General features: G+C 41.1%; 1 protein-coding gene across 1 annotated transcript; it reads right to left on the bottom strand.

Annotated features, from left to right (window-relative positions):
- Window positions 1–14,435: 14,435 nt before the first annotated feature.
- zgc:158291 (uncharacterized protein LOC572084 homolog) lies at window positions 14,436–18,568 on the bottom strand. The gene is made up of 2 exons (XM_034198589.1): window positions 18,255–18,568; window positions 14,436–16,987 (listed from the first exon to the last, which is right to left on the bottom strand). Exons 1-2 carry the CDS (start codon window positions 18,372–18,374, stop codon window positions 16,061–16,063), a joined length of 1,047 nt encoding a protein of 348 aa, XP_034054480.1. The 5' UTR covers window positions 18,375–18,568; the 3' UTR covers window positions 14,436–16,060.
- Between the last annotated feature and the right edge of the window lie 774 nt (window positions 18,569–19,342).

Raw genomic sequence — 19,342 nt, 5'->3', positions numbered from 1 at the left:
TGTCACCTTTCCTTCTTCCTGTTTTCCTCAACTCCATGTCCTTCTCCTCCACTTGATCATCACCTCCATTCTTTCATCTACTTCTTTCTCCATCATTTCCTCTCGTCTTCTCACTCAAACATCATCATCATCCTCATCTTCTTCCTCCTTCCTCTAAATCCAGTGTCACCACACACAGTCACCAGTATGAAGAACTGAACCATCACACGTACGGAGAATTTAAATTCATTGAGGGATTTATGGGCTGCAAGGCTTGTACGGTAATTCTGTTAACAAAAGGTATCCTTAGATGGAATTAAATATTTATCCGTTCTATGAATAACAATTGGCGAGGGAAGGGAGAGGCGCTGTTTACTTTTTCGGGGTTTGTGGGGAGGAGGGCTGATTCTGTTTTGCATCCCGCCTCACTGAGCTGATTGCAGAAAGGGGAGGTAGGGGAGGTTGAGGGGGGGGGGGGGGGGTGACTGGACGCAGGCGGTCATTATGCATGATTATGCGAGGAGTCCTGTTTTCGGCTCTAATCCTCACCGGAAAGGAAGCGGAGCTGCCTGGTCTCAGCAGGGACTCCGCTTGACGTGCGACCCGCGTTCAAACTCCCACTGTTTGTTTGTGAAGCAGGAGCTGTGGGGGGGGGGGGGGCTGACCTCTCTCTGCTCCCTGTAACAGCATCTGTCAGATCCACATGTGCAGTCACATGACCACATGGAAAGGAGAGGCCTTATACATGTGGATCGTAAAACCACCAGACTCAGGGACAGTTTCATCCCACAGGCCATGAGACTGTTAAACACCTGAACTTTTGAAAGAACATCCATAACATTCATCTGGCTGAAACGTATCAATATTCCAATGACTTGTATAAAGACTATTATTGCACTAATTCTATTATATTTTATTTGTACTTACTTGCACTATTGCATCTGTTTTATTGTGTTGGAGGAGCCTGTGACCTCAGATGTTCATTGTCATAACTACACTATAGCTATGACGACAATAACAGCCTTGAGTCCTTGAATCCGGGGGTTACATATTGTTTAGTCAGATCTTCTTACAGATTGTGACACTTCTTTTGGATGAAATATCTGACACAGTTGCAAAGTACAAAACAACTTAAATTAGAAGCTATTATGTCTGTCTGAACCTGACCTGAACTTGAAGCTTGTTGGTGTTCGGGGTTTGCAAAGTTGGCAAACTGTCCAAAATGTCAGTTTTATCAGCTTATTTGAACAATGTGGTCGCATGATTCCTTCCACAGATCAGTGGTAAACTATCTAACCTAGTAATATCAAATAAACTGACAAAAGAAAACTGATAATTATGAAGCAGTTGGACAACTAACTAATGCCTGAACGGCAACAAGCGCTCCAGTCCCAACTGTGTGCGCCACTTTTTAATGTCCCCTGGTTTCCGTTGTGTTTAGAGCTTCTTGCAGCGTTTTTCATTTGTTGCTTTTCGTTTAAACAGAGCTTTCAGTAAACCCTACTTTACTCAAGTTGGGGAATGTTTTTTGTGTTGTCAAGTTGTCCCCTGATCGCAACACCAACGCACTAGGTAGGTGTGACCCACTGCGCCACAGCCTCCATTTATGTTTTTATATTTGCATAGTTTTTAAGCTGCAGCGGGTTTCCCCTAATGGAAGTGTCCCACAAATGTAATAGAAATTATCTTTAAAAGTCAACACAAAAGCACTGTTTCCTGAAAAAGCAGTACCATTCAAATGTTAGCGATGCAAAAAGACATCTGTAACATTTTCACACATTGTATTTACATATGAATGTGGCTCATGACCCTGATAACACAGAGCACACACAGAGTATACCATAATTACCAAACGATGGCCCACTTAAAACACTATAACATACATCTCAACACTATTAGAGTCTTTCCACCTGCTTCTTGTTGATTTCTTTACATTTCAGGTTTGTAAATAATGCGATGTGATTTTACTCAGGGCGACCCTTTGCTGACCACATGCAGGGCGGAAACACTTTCCCACTCCTCCAGATATAAATATTTTCTTTAATTACCAAAGGCCGGAGCGGCTCCTTGCTTTACTGAGTGGAGCTGGCAGAGGCTGGAAACACTGGTTAAGCAAATTGGTATTTAACTGGAAACTTGCTGGCCTCCGAGCCTACATTATTCATCACCTAGACAAGAAAGTAGCGCTTCATACATCCCTTCAGCAGCAGCAGCCTCCAGAGCTGAGAGCGAGAGGGAGAGTGAAGGCGGACAGATATATAGGGCAGAGAAATAAAGCAACTCAGTCCACAAGGAGCAAATCCCCAAACACGAGCCCCAACCAAGCACACGCACACCCTCGTATACACACTTCCATCCAGCCTTCACACACACACACACACACACACACACACACACACACACACGCACACCCTCGTATACACACTTCCATCCAGCCTCACACACACACACACACACACACACACACACACACACACCCTCATATACACACTTCCATCCAGCCTCCACACACACACACACACACACACACACACACACACACACACACACACACACACACACACACACACGCACACCCTCGTATACACACTTCCATCCAGCCTCCACACACACACACACACACACACACACACACACACACACACACACACACACCCTCGTATACACACTTCCATCCAGCCTCCCCACACACACACACACACACACACACACACACACCACACCACACACACACACACGCCACACCCTCGTTATACACACTTCCATCCAGCCTCCACACACCCACACACACCACAACACACACACACACCACACAACCCCACACCCTCTTATACACACTTCCATCCATCCTCCACCCACACACACACACACACACACACACACACACACACACACACACACACACACACACCCCTCATATACACACTTCCATCCAGCCTCCACACACACACACACACATACACACATATACACACTTCCATCCAGCCTACACACACACACACACCCTCATATACACACTTCCATCCAGCCTCCACACACACACACACACACACACACACACACACACACACACACACACACACACACCCTCGTATACACACTTCCATCTAGCCTCCACACACACACACACCAACACCACACCACACACCACCACACACAACACACACACACACACACACACACACACACACACACACACACACACACACACACACACCAATTATTGGTTTCTCTGTCAGTTTGTTTCCGTCGGTTTGTTGCATGTGAAAGGGACTTCTGGGAAGATGAGTTTGCTTTTTAATCAAAGTGGCCCAGCAGCCCAATTCTGAGTTTTTTCCTCCAGCCTACTTTGCATTTCTTCCCAGTGTAATGGTGTGTGTGGTGTTTATGCTAAAAATGCAAGAGTCCAGCGATACTCTGGAGTGGTGCAGGAGGATTTAATCCACAACTAATCAGAGTGTGTTTCTATGCTGACATAACACATTTTTACTCACCAGAATTCCTGCATTTGGATTGAATGACTTTTGGCTATATGCCATATAACAACATGATACAGTGTGTTCACTAATGGTGATTATGGTATCGCACCTGCAGTCTGCATCCGTCAATAATGATTTTTGATTTTGACATTTGTGCACACATATTGAATGCTGATCATAATTCCCTTTATCTACTAGCCTTATTTATTATTTTCTGGAAGGAGACTTCAGGTTGTCTCGGAGTACAAGTACTTAGGAGTACATATTGACACAAACCTCAATTTCAAAAAACATATCAAAAAGGTCTGCAATAAAGTAAATCTGTCAAATTACAGATACATTAGAAACTTCCTATCATCTGCAGCAGCTAAGCTATACCTTCACTCAATGGTCCTCTCCCACATCAACTACTGTCTGATCAGCTGCTCTAATGCACACTCTACAGCTCGAAGGCCACTGGAATCACTGTATAAACAAGCACTCAAAACACTAGACAAAAAGCCATTCCGGTATCATCATTGTCACATTGTTAAAAAATAGAATCTGTTCAACTGGGAAAATCTCATAGTTTACAAAAACATCTGCTTAGTTTATAAGATCACTCGTGGGTTGGCTCCTCCTCCCTCTGGCTGGCTTCATCAGCCTAAAGTCCCACCTCAACCAGGGCTACTAGAGGTGCGGCTAGGGGAGACTGCACCATCCCATTTAGGAAGAGCGCATTCAGCCAGGCTGTCTTTCATTCCACGCATCCCATCAATGGAATTCAATACCTCAACCAATAAGAGAGTCCTCATCCTACTACACATTCAAGCACAGTGTTAAAAAGTGGCTCATTGAAAACCAACAGTGTCAGCACTGATGTGTGGGTGTAGGTGTGTGTATGAGTGTGTATTGTAAATGTTTTATTTATTTATTATCATGACTTGCTCTTATCTGTATTCAGTGATGTCATCTATTGTAAATATGTACAATGGTATAACAATGTTGTGGTGTTTTTATTATTGCTTGTAGGATGTCTATCACCATCTGGCAAAGGGACTATCGATGAAAACGAGCCTTTTGGCTAATTCGAGTACTTTTACATGTTTTTAATATGTTGATTAATGTACTGTACCTTGTTTTAAATACATCAATTCAATTCCAACAGATGGTTTCTTACAGGCTAACACCTTTTCCCTATTCAGGTTATATCAGAAAACAAACTATTTTTAGGTTTTTAGTGATTTGATATGCTGCAATGTGGGCTCACATCCATTTTGCAGCATTTGGGCTTTCCATGATGCTGAAACCAGAACTCTCCTCTCTGCCGTCAATACATTTAATTTCATTAAAATTGTACTGAAACTAAACGCTGAAGTTTATCCGGTGTCCGTGCGAGAAACGGGGCTTCATGTTGTAGCCGCCCTACGTTTCAGGCATGCTGTCAGTTTTAAAATGCATTATTGATGAGACATGATTAGAGAAGCCCATACCAGTGTGTCTCTTTGAACATATTGCTCTGAATTAAGTGGAAGTTCATATTTATTGCTTGTTTCTTCCAGTTGCTTTTCAAAATATTGTGTTGGATTGCTTCTGCTGGATGCTTCTGCAAACTCCAGCTGGAGGACAATCCTTATTTTTATTATATTTTACACATGTTTAGACTCAGGCAGACACATACGCAATAAATGTGTGTTTTAGTCAAGTAAACTGATCCCACCTTCAAATGTTAATAGCTTCACAATGCTTAAGGGAATTCCAGGAGAGTCCTTATGTGTATGATATTTGACACAAGCTCCTAAAAGCAGGAACATGGATGCAATAAATGCGGTTTGCTTGAGATAAAAAAGGTTACCTTCAACATGTCATATCATTAAAATCCAGATGTTATTCAGGTAAAATAAACAGATCTGAGGCAGAATATTTCCCGCGGTTTAGACTTGCTGTTTCCGGTCTGCTGCAGGCCCGCGGGCTCCGTCATTATCTCTCTGCTGATCCGACCGGTTTACATTATCGATGCGCGGATGATCAGCATTCAGCAGTAGAGGCTGCTGCAGGAAAGCTGATTTATTAATAATTCCCGTGCGTGCATGTGCACATACGTTGGTAGTGCATGCATGTGTGCGTGACAGGGAGACATTTGGGAAACATGTCCAGCAGTCCAAGGGGTGTGAATCGATGCTTTGCATATATCGTTATATTAAAGCACATAGACTATAATGATTATATTAAAAGTGATGATAATAATAATGTAAATACTATATTTAAATGATTCGTACAGATTATGTGCGTATACTTATATCAATGGTTTATTATTAATAGCTGATTTACCTGCATGATTCTTGCTTATGTCTTCATGCAATTATTTTTAAGTCGATTTGGACAAAAAGTAAGCTAATTAAAATAGAATACAATTTAATAATGCAATATTAGGACTTTCCCTGAAAATAGCCATTTCTAATATCTCGTTTATTTAACTTTTATCTGTTGTTTTTGTCGCTTGCCAAAAATTCCCCTTGGTAATAAAAGTCAAGCATTACAAAAGATAAATACATTAAAGTAAATACAAAAGACCCATAAACTCAGTGTGACCATGCAGGAGGCCTGCTATTAAAACAGCAGTATTCTAAAAAAAACACAGTCTTACAATAAGTGCAATTATTGTATGTATCTCCTTTCTGCGTGCGTTCTCTCGCGCGCACACACTGTATTTGGGGGGGGGCTCTCCTCGTGCACATTAAATAAAGATGCAGTTACAGGTTGGCAGAAGAAGATGAAACGTCTGCAGCGCAGCAGGTCGTTTTCACTTCTTTATTTGACTTTAACAGAGAATATGACTCATGTTAACTTTACGCAGCAAATACTGTCTGTATAAACTGAGTGTAAACGCGGAATGAATATTTAAATGGCGGCTGTGTGCTACATTATTGATAAGAATTGAAATCGCATATTTAACGTGAAGCTTGACACAAACGAGACACACAGGCTATAACAGGGGAGCGATTCCGGAAATGTATGCTGCCAATAATGAATCAAAGTGTAATTATGTACTTATTTAATATCAGTGACAGCCTGGCAACGTCTTCAGACATTAACTGAACCATTTGCTGAGGATTTATACTGTATTCTCTGTCCTTTCCTGTCATTAGAATAACAGGTATTATTTTTTAATTCGATCTAAACCGTGTCATGGTTCGAAAAGGCCTCTTTGTATTTTGATAAACCTGTCAAACTCTTCTTTTTCTTCTTCTTTAGAAGGATTTCCCAAGATCTGGGATTCCTGCTGTGTAAATATTGATATCGCTGCTACGATATTGTTATGCTTTTTATAATTCATGGCATTGCATTTTTCATCGCGTCTGGAACGGATCAAGTGGATCCTGTAACTGCTTCGTAAATATATGATCACCAAAACAAAATAATACAAATAAAATAATAAAAATTGATATAATAATGATAATAGGCCTACTAATAAAATCGCACAATCTTGCATACACAATAAATATGTTTCCACTTCCCTTTAACCCATATTTCATGCATGTGATTGCATATTTTCCTTTCCCCCCAGATGTGTGTCTCATTATTGTCCTAACAATAAACAGTAATGATGCGGTGCTGCTGAATTAACGGAGGGACTGTCACTCCGCTCCCCGCCCATTAGGCCTCATCACTCGGCCGTTTGATCACCGCCTGGCCCGCCCCCGATGCTTATTAGGCCTGATTAGTTATACAATGTTCCTAATTATGGCCACCATGTTTTAATTACCGCCTCATATGCATAATGTCGTCACCCAACCTCCCTCACCTCCACACACACGCACAGACACACACACACATGCACACGCACACACACACACACACACAGCTCCTTCATCAGCATTCATCCATCCATTCTTCTTTAGAATATATTTTAAATGTTTTATCACCATGTTCTAAAAAAAATGCTGATTCTATTTTGTGTGTATGTGTTCCATAAATTAACACTCCTTCAGATGGCTGAAATGCATGGCTTTATCTCCGTGCACCACTAATAAATATTGCATCGACACAATTGAACACTTCCACTGTGTGTTGGCAGCTTGTGTGTGTGTGTGTGTGTGTGTGTGTGTGTGTGTGTGTGTGTGTGTGTGTGTGTGTGTGTGTGTGTGTGTGTGTGTGTGTGTGCATCTGTGTGTGTGTGCATCTGTGTGTGTGTGTGTGTGTGTGTGCATCTGTGTGTGTGTGCATCTGTGTGTGTGAGACCGCCAGTGTAAACTGTTTTTGTTATCTCCATAACCGAACAATAACGGGTTGATACCCTAAAAGATACAATAAATAAAAACTCACAAACATCTACTGATTGAATCCCCAACACACACACACACACACACACACACACAGAGACCCACGCACACACACACGCACAAACACACCACATCCTCCCCTTAATCTGGTCCTGTTCCAGCCACGCTGTCAATATGCAGCCGGCTGCCCCATGCACCACTGCAACCAAGCTGTGTGTATGTATGTGTGTGTGTGTGGTGGGGGTTATGTTTGCATTAGTGTGTGTGTTTGGGAGAGAAAGCCATAGTAATGTAACAGAGGGCTGATTCTCCAAGGCCCCGGCGCTGCACTCAAGACTTGGAGCTTCATTAAAATTTCATCGCCGCAGCGCTCGGCCAAGGTCTATTTATGAAAATGCGCTTCCTCGCTTCATGGAAAACACAAGCCGGATAGGAGTGGATGGAGTAATCTGAAAGAGAGTGGAATTAACGGCATCTGATGCTTAGTCCTAAGGATTCTGCTTGCTTCTGGGCATCTATCACAAAGTAGGCGTACTAGTGCTGGTGTGGGACCAAACACTGCAGAGACCACACAGCTGACTTGATGTGTATATCTTCCCTCGGTGTTGAATACGACTGAATTGCATATTTTAAAATCAGAGTAGCAAAAGCACTGGAGTGTTGCATTGAGGCCCACGTTAAAGCTCTTCTGTATCTGTACCTGTAACATTTCATTTACAAATATACCCTGCAGAAGATGAAGATGCAGAGAAGATAATAAATCACCTTATTTATCCAAATGCAGACAAACCTGTGTCTTAAACAGCTACTTCTGCCATTTGTCTGTTATATGTATTCATTATGCTTTGACATCGACATAATATAGGAAATGTAGTGCTGCATGGCTATGGGCTTCTATTTTCAACCAGGGCAGTCATTATCCTGCACCTAAATCATGGAGTTTCTGATGGTTGTGAATTTAAAGCAAGACTAACAACATATCTAATATTTACATTTTGATAAGTTCTCTATGCTTTAACATTGCCTTGAAAACATGCTTGAAGTGGATTACCTCAACAGTGAACAGTTTGCAGATACATTCAATACTAAGTCTGGTTGTCATGCTAATAAAAAGACAAGGTCCTTAGAGCATTACCTGATCTCTGTTTGGCTCTCTTTAAGTGGCACACGACCTCTGTGATACCTCAGGAATGGGTCATTGTCCTTTTCTTTTGCATATAATTCAAGAAACGCATGGCCTTTTTTTTTGCACAGCAACGATCACAACGTTAATAGTTGAATGAACAATATGTTTCAAAGGCCAGTTTAGTTGTGTAGACATAGTAAACCCCCACTCATCACCAGAGCTAACAAAGTTTCCCCATTGAGAATTGTTGGCCGACATGCTGTGCTCTGGGACTATACATTCAATCGCTTTAAGCAACCTATGTTTTTGTTTTCCTGACAAGTGGCCTCTTGTGGTCATGAGAATAATGACAGCAATTTGAGATCAGAGTGGATGGTTGGGCATGCTAAGTGTCTGGTTTGAGAGACACAGGTAGCATCAGCGTTCTGCTAATGGGCAACTCAAAGAATATCTAACATCAGGAAGAGAGTGATGTTAAGTGTGCAAACGAGTGCCCCATCTACTAAGTTAGATCAGTAATAAAACCTACTTATTATTAATCGCAGTTGTTTAACTCAAGGCTGATAGCGGTAGCCATGTTGTTATACGACATATATAAAAAGTAGATACATCCTTGTGTTCACTGTCTCTGTTTCGTAGATTGTTTGGAAACCGTTGTGCGTCCCGTGTTGTTGGTAACTCTTCTTTGCAACAGTGGCACCAACAATCAAAGCACTTGGAAAATGCTTTGGGGGATAAAGTAAAAAAGCTGTCTGTTTTACATTTTGCTGGGTGCACCAGAGAGGCTGTACATCACTTCATTTCCCATTGGTAAGCATCAGGGTGTTGGTGTTGGCGTGTGTGTGTGTGTGTGTGTGTGTGTGTGTGTGTGTGTGTGTGTGTGTGTGTGTGTGTGTGTGTGTGTGTGTGTGTGTGTGTGTGTGTGTGTGTCAATGTAATGTCCCCTAAAGTGATGTATACATGGTATGTGTGTGTGTGTGTGTGTGTGTAGTCTAGCATTACTATACTTGTGGGGACCTAAATCTGTTTACATAGTCACGTGTGGGGACTGGCTTCCCTTATGGGGACAAATTGGAGGTCCCCATGAGGGGAATCATTAATTTTAGGGTGAAGACTTGGTTAGGGTTAAGGTTAGGGTTAGGCATGTGTTGGTTATGGTTAAGGTTAGGATAAGTCTCCAGGAAATGCATGTAAGTCAATGTAATGTCCCCTGAAGTGATGTATACATGGTATGTGTGTGTGTGTGTGTGTGTGTGTGTGTGTGTGTGTGTGTGTGTGTGTGTGTGTGTGTGTGTGTGTGTGTGTGTGTGTGTGTGACAGACAAGCTGCAGTCTGATTTGCTCTTGTTTGGATCTGAAACAGGACAACACAGCGGAGAAATATGAGGCCTCCCGTTTCTTAATTATTTAAATCAAACAATTAACTACGGCTGCCCTGGGAAAAGCTCTTTTATCCGCTCATCCACAACAACAACAACAGCCACTATCCTGGAGCCTGCTGGAGAACAGATCACATGGTTAACACTAACCAATAGGGAAAACTGTCTTTTTTTGTAGTTTTTAATTATTAAACCAACTGTTTTAGACAGGTGCTGTTTGTAGGCTGAAGTTAGGCTCCTAAAAAAGAGCCAGAGATTTCTTCTAAATATCCATTCCACACCCTATAATTTGATAGTGCAATCTTTTCTAAAAACTGTTAATAAACTCAATGTGCTTTGTTATAAATATTCAGGAAATTATTGGAATGAAATGAAATGAAGTCATGAATTAAAGTTCAAAGCTTATTTTTAGTTCTGTATCATTTGCATCCCGTCACTTTGTCTCAGGAAAGTAGATACAGTGTTCACATTGATTACACGGTCAAATATATATAATTTATAGGCTTCAACTGGAGAGCAGCTCCACAATTAAACTTTGATGAAGCCATGTACTACATTCTTTGTTATGGACCAACATGCCAGCCACTGTCTGCCAGGCAAGAAGTAATTGTAAATATTGGATAACGCACAATATAAAAGTCGATTTTAATTTTGATGTCTTAAATATGATTAATCAATGAGCTGGTGAAATCCATCAGAGCAATATTCAAGTTATAAAATTCATAGTGGGGCTTAGAAAAACTAACTTTTTGTCAATATGTATTGTAATATTACTTATAGGATCATCATCGTTACTTTTATTTGGAAGAATGTTACCTTTACCGTTATTTTCTGTCATCTCTGTCTTTGTCTGTTTGAGTATTTTTTTGTTCTTGTTTGAGGATGTGAAAGGGTCTTATCTGTGAGATATTTCCCGTCAAAACAAATGACCTAAGTAGGCCTATTATGTTCTCCTTCATGGCTCTTCTTAGAATAGGAATGGTGGAATTATTGCTGTACAGCTCCTGTGGCCATAGCTTTAACCTGTGGCCTGTAGCTTGTAGTTTCCTGACTTGTAGTTTGACGGTTGTATCTTGTAGCCTGCACCCTGGATAGAGAGGCGAAGTCCCGCCCATCTACTTCCGCCCCATGGGACCTTATTTCGGAAAAAGTATGTATTGAAGTCAATGGAGAGAAAAAAACGTATCTCTCGATCCCGTTTGAATTGTGCCACGAATTACACATATGTTTGTCAATCTTAACAAATCATTTCTATGTCAAAAAAGTCACAGTTTGTCGTAAAACTGTTGAAATATAAGACTATGGAAAATACGCAACTAGAAAGACTACAAATCCCAGAGTCCCGGTCCCGCATGCTGGCTCTTACAGAACCGACTAACTCCCCTTGTGTGTATGCACAGCTCTCAACGTGCCCAGACTTGTAGTGATTTCCACCTCTTTTAATACTTTCCGCCTCATTCTGAAAGAAAGAAGTGAAATGTTCCAACGTGACGGCCGTCTTGGTGTGTGGTGCGAGACGGGAGATGTAGTTCATTGAGCGCTTCACACAAAAATAATTAATTTTTTTGACTTGCAAAATTATCTTTTAAATTGACAAACATCATATGTGTAATTCGTGGCACAATTCAAACGGGATCGAAAGATAACTTTTCTCTCCCCATTGACTTCAATACATACTTTTTCCGAAATAAGGTCTCATGGAGCTCCCCCGGAAAGGGAGGGACTTTGCCTCTCTATTTTCTCGCTTGTATCTTGTAGCCTGCACCCTGTATCTTATCGCTTGTATCTTGTATCTTGTAGCCTGTAACCTGTAGGCTGTAGGCTGTGACTTATATTGTGTTGCCTGCACCCATACTTTGAATCTTTTAGCCTGTAGCATGAAGCCAGTAGCTTGTCGCTTATAGTTTGTAGCTTGTAGCCGGTAGCCTGTAGCATAACATATAACTTAGCATTTAGCTGTAGCATGTAGCTTTTATTGCTTGTATCTTATAACGTGTAGCATGAAGTCTGTAGCGTGTAGAGTCTGTAGCATGTAGCCTAGCATGTAGCTTGTAGCTTGTAGCATGTATTGAGTTGCTCCGAGGGGATAAAGGCCCGAGCTGCTGTTTAACAAACACACTCAAAAATCAATAGTATCATAACAGCTGATATTTATTATTCATTAATAACGAGTTTATGGTGCCGAAACCACCTGCTGAGCTGCAAAGAGAAAAATAAAACACTGGTATAAATAAAATACACAGATAGGGAATTTCAGTGCACTCTGGTTTGTTGATGCTTAAATACACCTTAACCCATACATCATTCTTTATTTTTCTATTTCCGGATAAGTATACTGCCATATTGTTAATGCATGGAGCATTTTGTGTTTTTGTAATCTGCAAAAACACTGTAAAAATAAATACTGCACCGATTCTGAAATGAAGACTCATGCACACAATGCTTATAACTTATATGATGTGCACTACATGAATCATGCACAATTAATTCCATATGCTCTCGTTTAATACTTTTTTAAATGTAAATATAAAGCACATAAGTGTCAATTTTTTTAAATTATTACTTCATATTAATTATAATAATTCGATTTATACAAAATACACTGCTCTGAAATGTGTAATTAGTTGTTTTGTTCTTGTTCTTTTGAACTCATAAGCAGATATGTTGTATGTCTGACAGAAATATAACTAGAAGGAATATTTGGCTGAATTTATGAATACAATTGATACTTTGAACTTGAAGCTGAGCGACAGAGACATCCAGATATCCAACTTGAATCATGTGTAGGAGACAGGTGGAGTTTATAATGTTTGTTTCACAATTTCACAATTGTGTTGTACATGCAGAAATAAATAGGCCTAAAACCTCAAAAAAGAGTCGGAGTGGGCAGCTAACATTATGAGTCTGATCATGGCAACAGTAACATTGAGAATAATGGGGTTTTTTTTATAAACGGGGGGTTTCTATTAAAGGTTAATTTATTTCAGAAACACTTTTTGTTATATTCCATGGAATGCTCTTAACATCCCGATAGCAATGAATACATTAAAAAACGTCATATGTGGAAGTCATGGCGCTGTCCGGTCCGGTCCGGCTAAAGTAACTGGATGGCCTACCTGCCTGTCAGCCTTCCATCTGTGCACAAACTTATCTCGTGCCCTCATTGGTCATGTGCGCGTTCGTGTGTGTTGGAGGAGGGGCTCTGTGAGGAAGGGGCAGGTTTTTCGGGTTGTGTATTTTCAAGTTCTTGCGCACTCGAGCTGGTTTCCCCATCCTTACCTACCTACCTTTAAGCTGGAGATAGTTTACATTATATTATGCACCTGCTTACATTTGACAAACAGTTTGCAATAGTTTAAGACTCATTATCCTATAAAATAATATTTAACAAAATTATAAAGAAATGTTTCCGTTTCAGTATTTTCCTGAAGTAGGAAGACTTATACAAATATTGGGGAATTACATTTAAAGTACAACGAATTGTTCAGGGTGTCTGTCAGGGGACTTGTTTGTCTTATTTAGTCTAAAAGTCTCAGTCTAAACTGAAGCACTGTGGGTGTCCAGCTCAAGTCAATCGATTACAGATTTTCTCGAGCAGAAAAATAAAATAAATGTTTTTGTATTTATTGTTGTATCAATGCCCGTTGTTTTTTTAGTTTCACTCTACACGTTTTTTAACTTTGAAATGTGTGTTTATCGGCTCCACTCTCTGTAAGGTATTTCCTGTTAGTCTGCTAAAAGCCTCAGACAGATAGAGCCTGCTGCCCTGTCTGCGTAGTGCTGGATGTGATAGAGCCGTGTAGTCTTCATACCCGGCCAAGTTGATCAATATTAGAGTCACTCAAGTATCAAATCCTATTCATCAGCTCTGGGAAGCAGCTTCCAGGCGGACCTCCTTCACCTCCAGCTTCTCCTGTTTCAGAGGAGCAGCTGCTCTGCACCAAGCTCATGTTGCAAAGTCCATTAAATCTATCTATAAGAAAAGACTATTAACACCTCTATCAGCAAACATAGGTTAATGTGATGACAAGCCGATCACAGTTATCGATTTCTAAAGAATTAAAACAATATAAATGGTTGTTTTGATTAAAAAACGTAAGATGTTTTATTATAAACTCAAAAGACGTTTTATTTATTTTGATTTTTTTTTCAAAGAAAGGCTGTCAGAGAACGAAGTAAAACGTGCACGGTTTATTTCAGCTTCTGTCGTTTACACAGACACATTTAAAGCACACTTTCACAAATGAAATATGATTTGTTTCCCCTCCAAAATAAATTAAGTTAAATAAATAAATAAAGGGCAGTATAAAGAAAATAAAACAAAACATGACATTTCTCAGAAGTGTTGAAAAAAATGTATAAATAAATAAATAAGGCCGACTATTTCCCTTCATTGGATTATCTACAAAGTGCGCTCCACAAAGGTGTCAGAGATAATAATAATAATAATAATAATAATACATTGCATGAGGACAAAAGGGGGATAAACAAATTAATAATAATAATAATAATAATAATTTGATTGTCAAAGCATCCTTGCAGTGAACATATACAACTGGTTTACACATCAGTGAATTTGTCTAGGCCTAATTCGCCATTAAACTGGTGTCAGAAACAACAAAAAGGAAAAAAACACATTTCAAAACAAACAAAAATGTTCCTACTAGTCTTTTTTTCTTTTTCTTTTTAAGCGTGTGTGTTTGCGTGTGTTTTTAAATCACCATGAACGTGCCAACACTTGCGTAATGAGGTAGCCACACAGCTATACCGTGTGAATGTGTCGTGCGTGTGTTTGTGTGCCTCTCTCTTATTGCAATGCATTCACTTTTAGGGGGGTTATTTTCATATTTTTGGAGAAAAAATAACCCCTCTCCCCTTTTACGAGTAAACCATGCAATGGATTACAGTTAGTGTGCCTCATAAATTAGCCATTTTTACTCGATTTGTCCCAAAAAACTATTGAATTCCCTACAGAAACAAACACCTGGGAGAAAAGACAGAAAATCCAATACATTTCAATGAGCTTTCCACACACGGAGGTGCAACATATTCACAAATATGTACAATGATAAATATAAAAAAGCTATTCGGACTAACGAGGTCAGTTTTTCCTCGATTCCCGTCATTATTATGATTATTTTTTGTACAATAATTGCCATATGAATGAATGAATGGGACGGAGCAATGTTCCCCTTCTCTTTCTGATGATCACTTTTCTAGCGTGTCTCAGAGAGAATTCTGTGGAGAAACATAAAGATTTGAGAGTTTTTGGACAGGATCTCAGTCTTTCTCCTATAGTCCCGATGCTCCGTCTCCACTGTCAGAATAAAAAAGATACACCATTGAATCCAGTGGTCTGTGAAGCTGCGTTAGGCTGAACCTTCCAAAAACAATAACAACAAACAGTTCCTGGTTATACTGAGTGGATCAAAGTCGTCAGGTGTCCCACGTCCTCGGAAATATAGGCCTGAAAACTCCAGAGACGTGAAGCTGTTTCTCTGCGCTTCGTTGAATACTTTCTGGGAACACATTCCCACAGCTCCTTTGCGAGATGGTCAACACTGTAATGAAGACATTTAGTCCCTTATTTGTCCAAAATGTGATTTTTCTTCAGCGAATTCAGCCATTGAGGAGAAACAGCATATTATACGTTTTCGATGAAGGTTCATTTGAATTCTTGAAGGCGAAAAACTTAATAAAATGTGACTTGTTAGTATGGATTTTTTAAGTGCGCACGAGGCCAGCAGGCTCCCCGGTGTATCGTGTTTTTCTGACAGTGTGCCGCAGCAGCAGCATCTTGCCTCTGATTTGTCTTTGTGTAAACGGGACAGAGACCCTAGTGCGTCGCAGAAAACTTCATTCGTTTCTGCTTTTGCCTCTGATTGCAAAACCAAACCCGGACCACGTTCTTCTTCAGGTCCAGCTTCTCCGCGATGGCTGCGATTTTCTCCGACGAGGGCCTCGGCTGCACGGCGAAATAAGCCTCCAAGGAACGCTTTTCCGGGGCTGCAATTGACGTTCTTTTCCTCTTCTTATCCCCACTGCTGAATATCTCCGGCTTGTTCATCTTCTCCCTCTGCGCCCGCTCCGCCTCCTCCAGCCAGGCCTCCAAGATGGGCTTCAGGGCCACCATGTTGTTGTGCGACAGCGTCAGGGACTCGAACCTGCAGATGGTGCTCTGGCTCAGACACCCGACCCCGGGGATCTTAAGGTTTGCGAGCGCGGAGCCCACGTCTGCCTGTGTCACCCCGAGTTTGATCCGCCTTTGTTTGAACCTCTCGGCGAAAGACTCCAGCTCCCGGGGGTCTGGCTCTGAATCTAAGCCGCCGGACCCCAGGGAGCTGTGGGACAGCGCGTGCTGGTGCATGTTCATGGACTGCTGGTGGTGGTGGTGCTGCATGTGCTGGTTGATGGCCGACATGTGGGCGGCGTGCGCTTGGTGCGAGGCCGAGGAACAGACGTCCGAGCCAGACATGCCTCCCAGGGAGATCCCCGGTGTGAGGTGGTCCAGCAGGTCTCCATCCAGAACCTGCGCGGACTGGTGGTGCCCCGGGTGGTGGTGCGAGCTGAGCACGGAGGGGTGGTGCAGGTGCCCGGAGGAGGAATTGGGGGTGCAGGCCATGCTGGTCATGGTGGTCATGGTGTGGTAGGTGGCGTCTGGTTTGAACGGGTGGCTCTTCTGGGCCACGATGTCCACCGCGGCCAGAGCCTCGGCTCTCTGCAGCAGAGTCTCATCGAAGCCGGCGAAGATGTTGCCCTGCAGCTGCGGAGGGAGCAGAGAGGGCCGGTTAGAGCAGGGCATATTACTTTATTTAACAATATTTAAACCATTTATTTTTCCCACTGCACCATGCAAACACTTTCTATGCATTAACATTAAGTATGGGTTATTTTAATTTCTCTGGAAATAATGTAAACATATTGAGAAAACCACAAAACTAAATTATTTTTAATTCAAAATGTGTGAAAAACCAAGTGAAAAACGAAAGTGTTGTCAATATCCTTATCCAGAAGTCCGAAGTTGTTCATATTTAAATATCACAAAACGTTGGATCATTTTACATAATTTTCCAAACGTAAAAGCCTCGCAATATCTAACCGAGAGTGTTAAATTGAACAAGATTAGATAAACAGTGGACATGTTAAAGTTACATCTCAACTATTATATTTCAAATATCTAAAATAGCTTTTAGAGATTAAAAGCACAGCCAATAATTTAATTTAATTCCCATGCTTCTTTCACCAAACAAAACCAACGTATTGCAACTCCAGCTCTGCTCTGCCCAACGCCCAGAAGGTGTGTCAGAGTGGATGGAAATTCATTTAAAATTAATATTTACGATCTCCTGAATAATTTCTGCGGACAATGAAATGAGAAGAGTTTGAATATGAATGTGACAATATGAGATAACATGCGCTGAGAAAATCCAGCGCTCGTGTTGTCCTCTTTCTGTTTCATATTTGACCTTCTCTCACTTTCAGCAGCACACTCTCCTGAATGTGAGATGTGGCTTTTTGAGCGTCTTTACGCACCGACTTCCTGACATTTAAGTAGCCAAATTGGTGTGTACTCTTCTCTTCGTGCTTCTGGTGACATCTGATCTTAACATTTGTATTCAATTCTATAATTCATTTGTGTATTTACTCTTTATTTAAATGTGCTGTTACGCTCATTCAATTTTCTCAAGTTTCCAAACATGACACATTTCTTGCTCTCTGTTTTCTGGTGCGTAAAACTGCTCACTTCAGTGATCAAAATATGTGTTTCTTATGATACAAAAAACTACTTTTGTATATCCTCGAAATGGACAGGACATAATATTACAGTTTTAAAGCAAATAGGTCAGAATAAAGGTCCACAGTAAATGCACTGCAGTTCTTATCCCATTTCTAACCATTTACAAGCCTTCCTCTGCAGTTGACAGATTTACCAGACAAAGTACACAAGTTATTCCTCCTCTATTTCCCCTGACATGTTAGAAGTGTTGTCGTTTGCATATGACAGGAAGTCAGCAGTAAAGGAGACTCACCGATTGTCCGGGCAGGCAGGCCCTGCGGATGGCCTCGGAGCTGCTGTGCAGAGGGTTGTATTTGGGCTCGTGGAGGATGGGGTGCATACTGAAAGGCTGCTTGCTGTTCATGGACATCATATTTGCAGAACTGGTGGGAGCTTTCGCTTTCTGTCGTCCTGGTTTCAGATCCTTGGTAGACTTTCTAAAAAAGAAACACCTCTGAGAGGAAGAGCAGCCAGACGCTTTGCAGGAAAAGTGTTCGCAGATGCAGCTTTAAAAACAGAAAAGGGGAGGAGAGGTAACTCCTGGCTCCTGCGGATCTCCTGTCTCCTTTTCGCCTGTGACTGAGTTCTATAATAAAGATGATCCTCGCCTCCAGCTCCTATATTGGACCACAGCCGTGAAGCCTCCTCCTGATTGGTGGAACCTCCCCCCGCCCTCTGCACGCCTCCACCAATCAGGAGGAGTTATCCGGCTGCAGCCACGCCTCCAAGCGTGCCTGGCTCTCTGGAAAGGATGCTGTGAGGGTTCAGAAATATTCGTCAAAATAACTGAAAATCAACACCTGAAGAAATAGGCTCCCCACAGTTAGACGAAACAGGCATGGTGTTAAAGGAAAATTCGCTTTTAAAATTAACGTGTTAGACTGCCTTACCCATATTGATCAAAATATAATATGATGAATTACTTTTTTCCAAAATGTTTTGATTTAAAAAATATATATAATTTAGTTTGTTGGCATGAAAGTGTTTTGTCACAGCAAATGTTTTTTAGTTGGACCCTAAAACATTCATCTTTAATGACATTTTCTGAATTTACATTTGAGCATTTCGTTTCGGTTCAGAAGCCAGGATCAGATCGTGATATTGTCAGACATTATGTTTTGTGTTATGAGTAAATCACAATTAATCAATATAATAAATTAATCATCTCTGAGTGTCATTCATTCTTTATGCATCTTTATAATCCCATGATATTACAGGCAATATGAAATATGACTGGAAAAAGGCAGAAAAGCAATTAATCAATTAACCAGAGAGTATGTGCGCGAGTGAGAGAGAGAGAGAGAGAGAGAGAGAGAGAGAGAGAGAGAGAGAGAGAGAGAG

This window comes from Gymnodraco acuticeps, unplaced genomic scaffold, assembly GCF_902827175.1.
Source record: "Gymnodraco acuticeps unplaced genomic scaffold, fGymAcu1.1, whole genome shotgun sequence".
In the NCBI taxonomy this organism is placed as follows: domain Eukaryota; kingdom Metazoa; phylum Chordata; class Actinopteri; order Perciformes; family Bathydraconidae; genus Gymnodraco; species Gymnodraco acuticeps.
The sequence above is the reverse complement of the archived record's forward strand: the minus strand, read 5'-3'. Positions and strand labels throughout refer to the sequence as shown.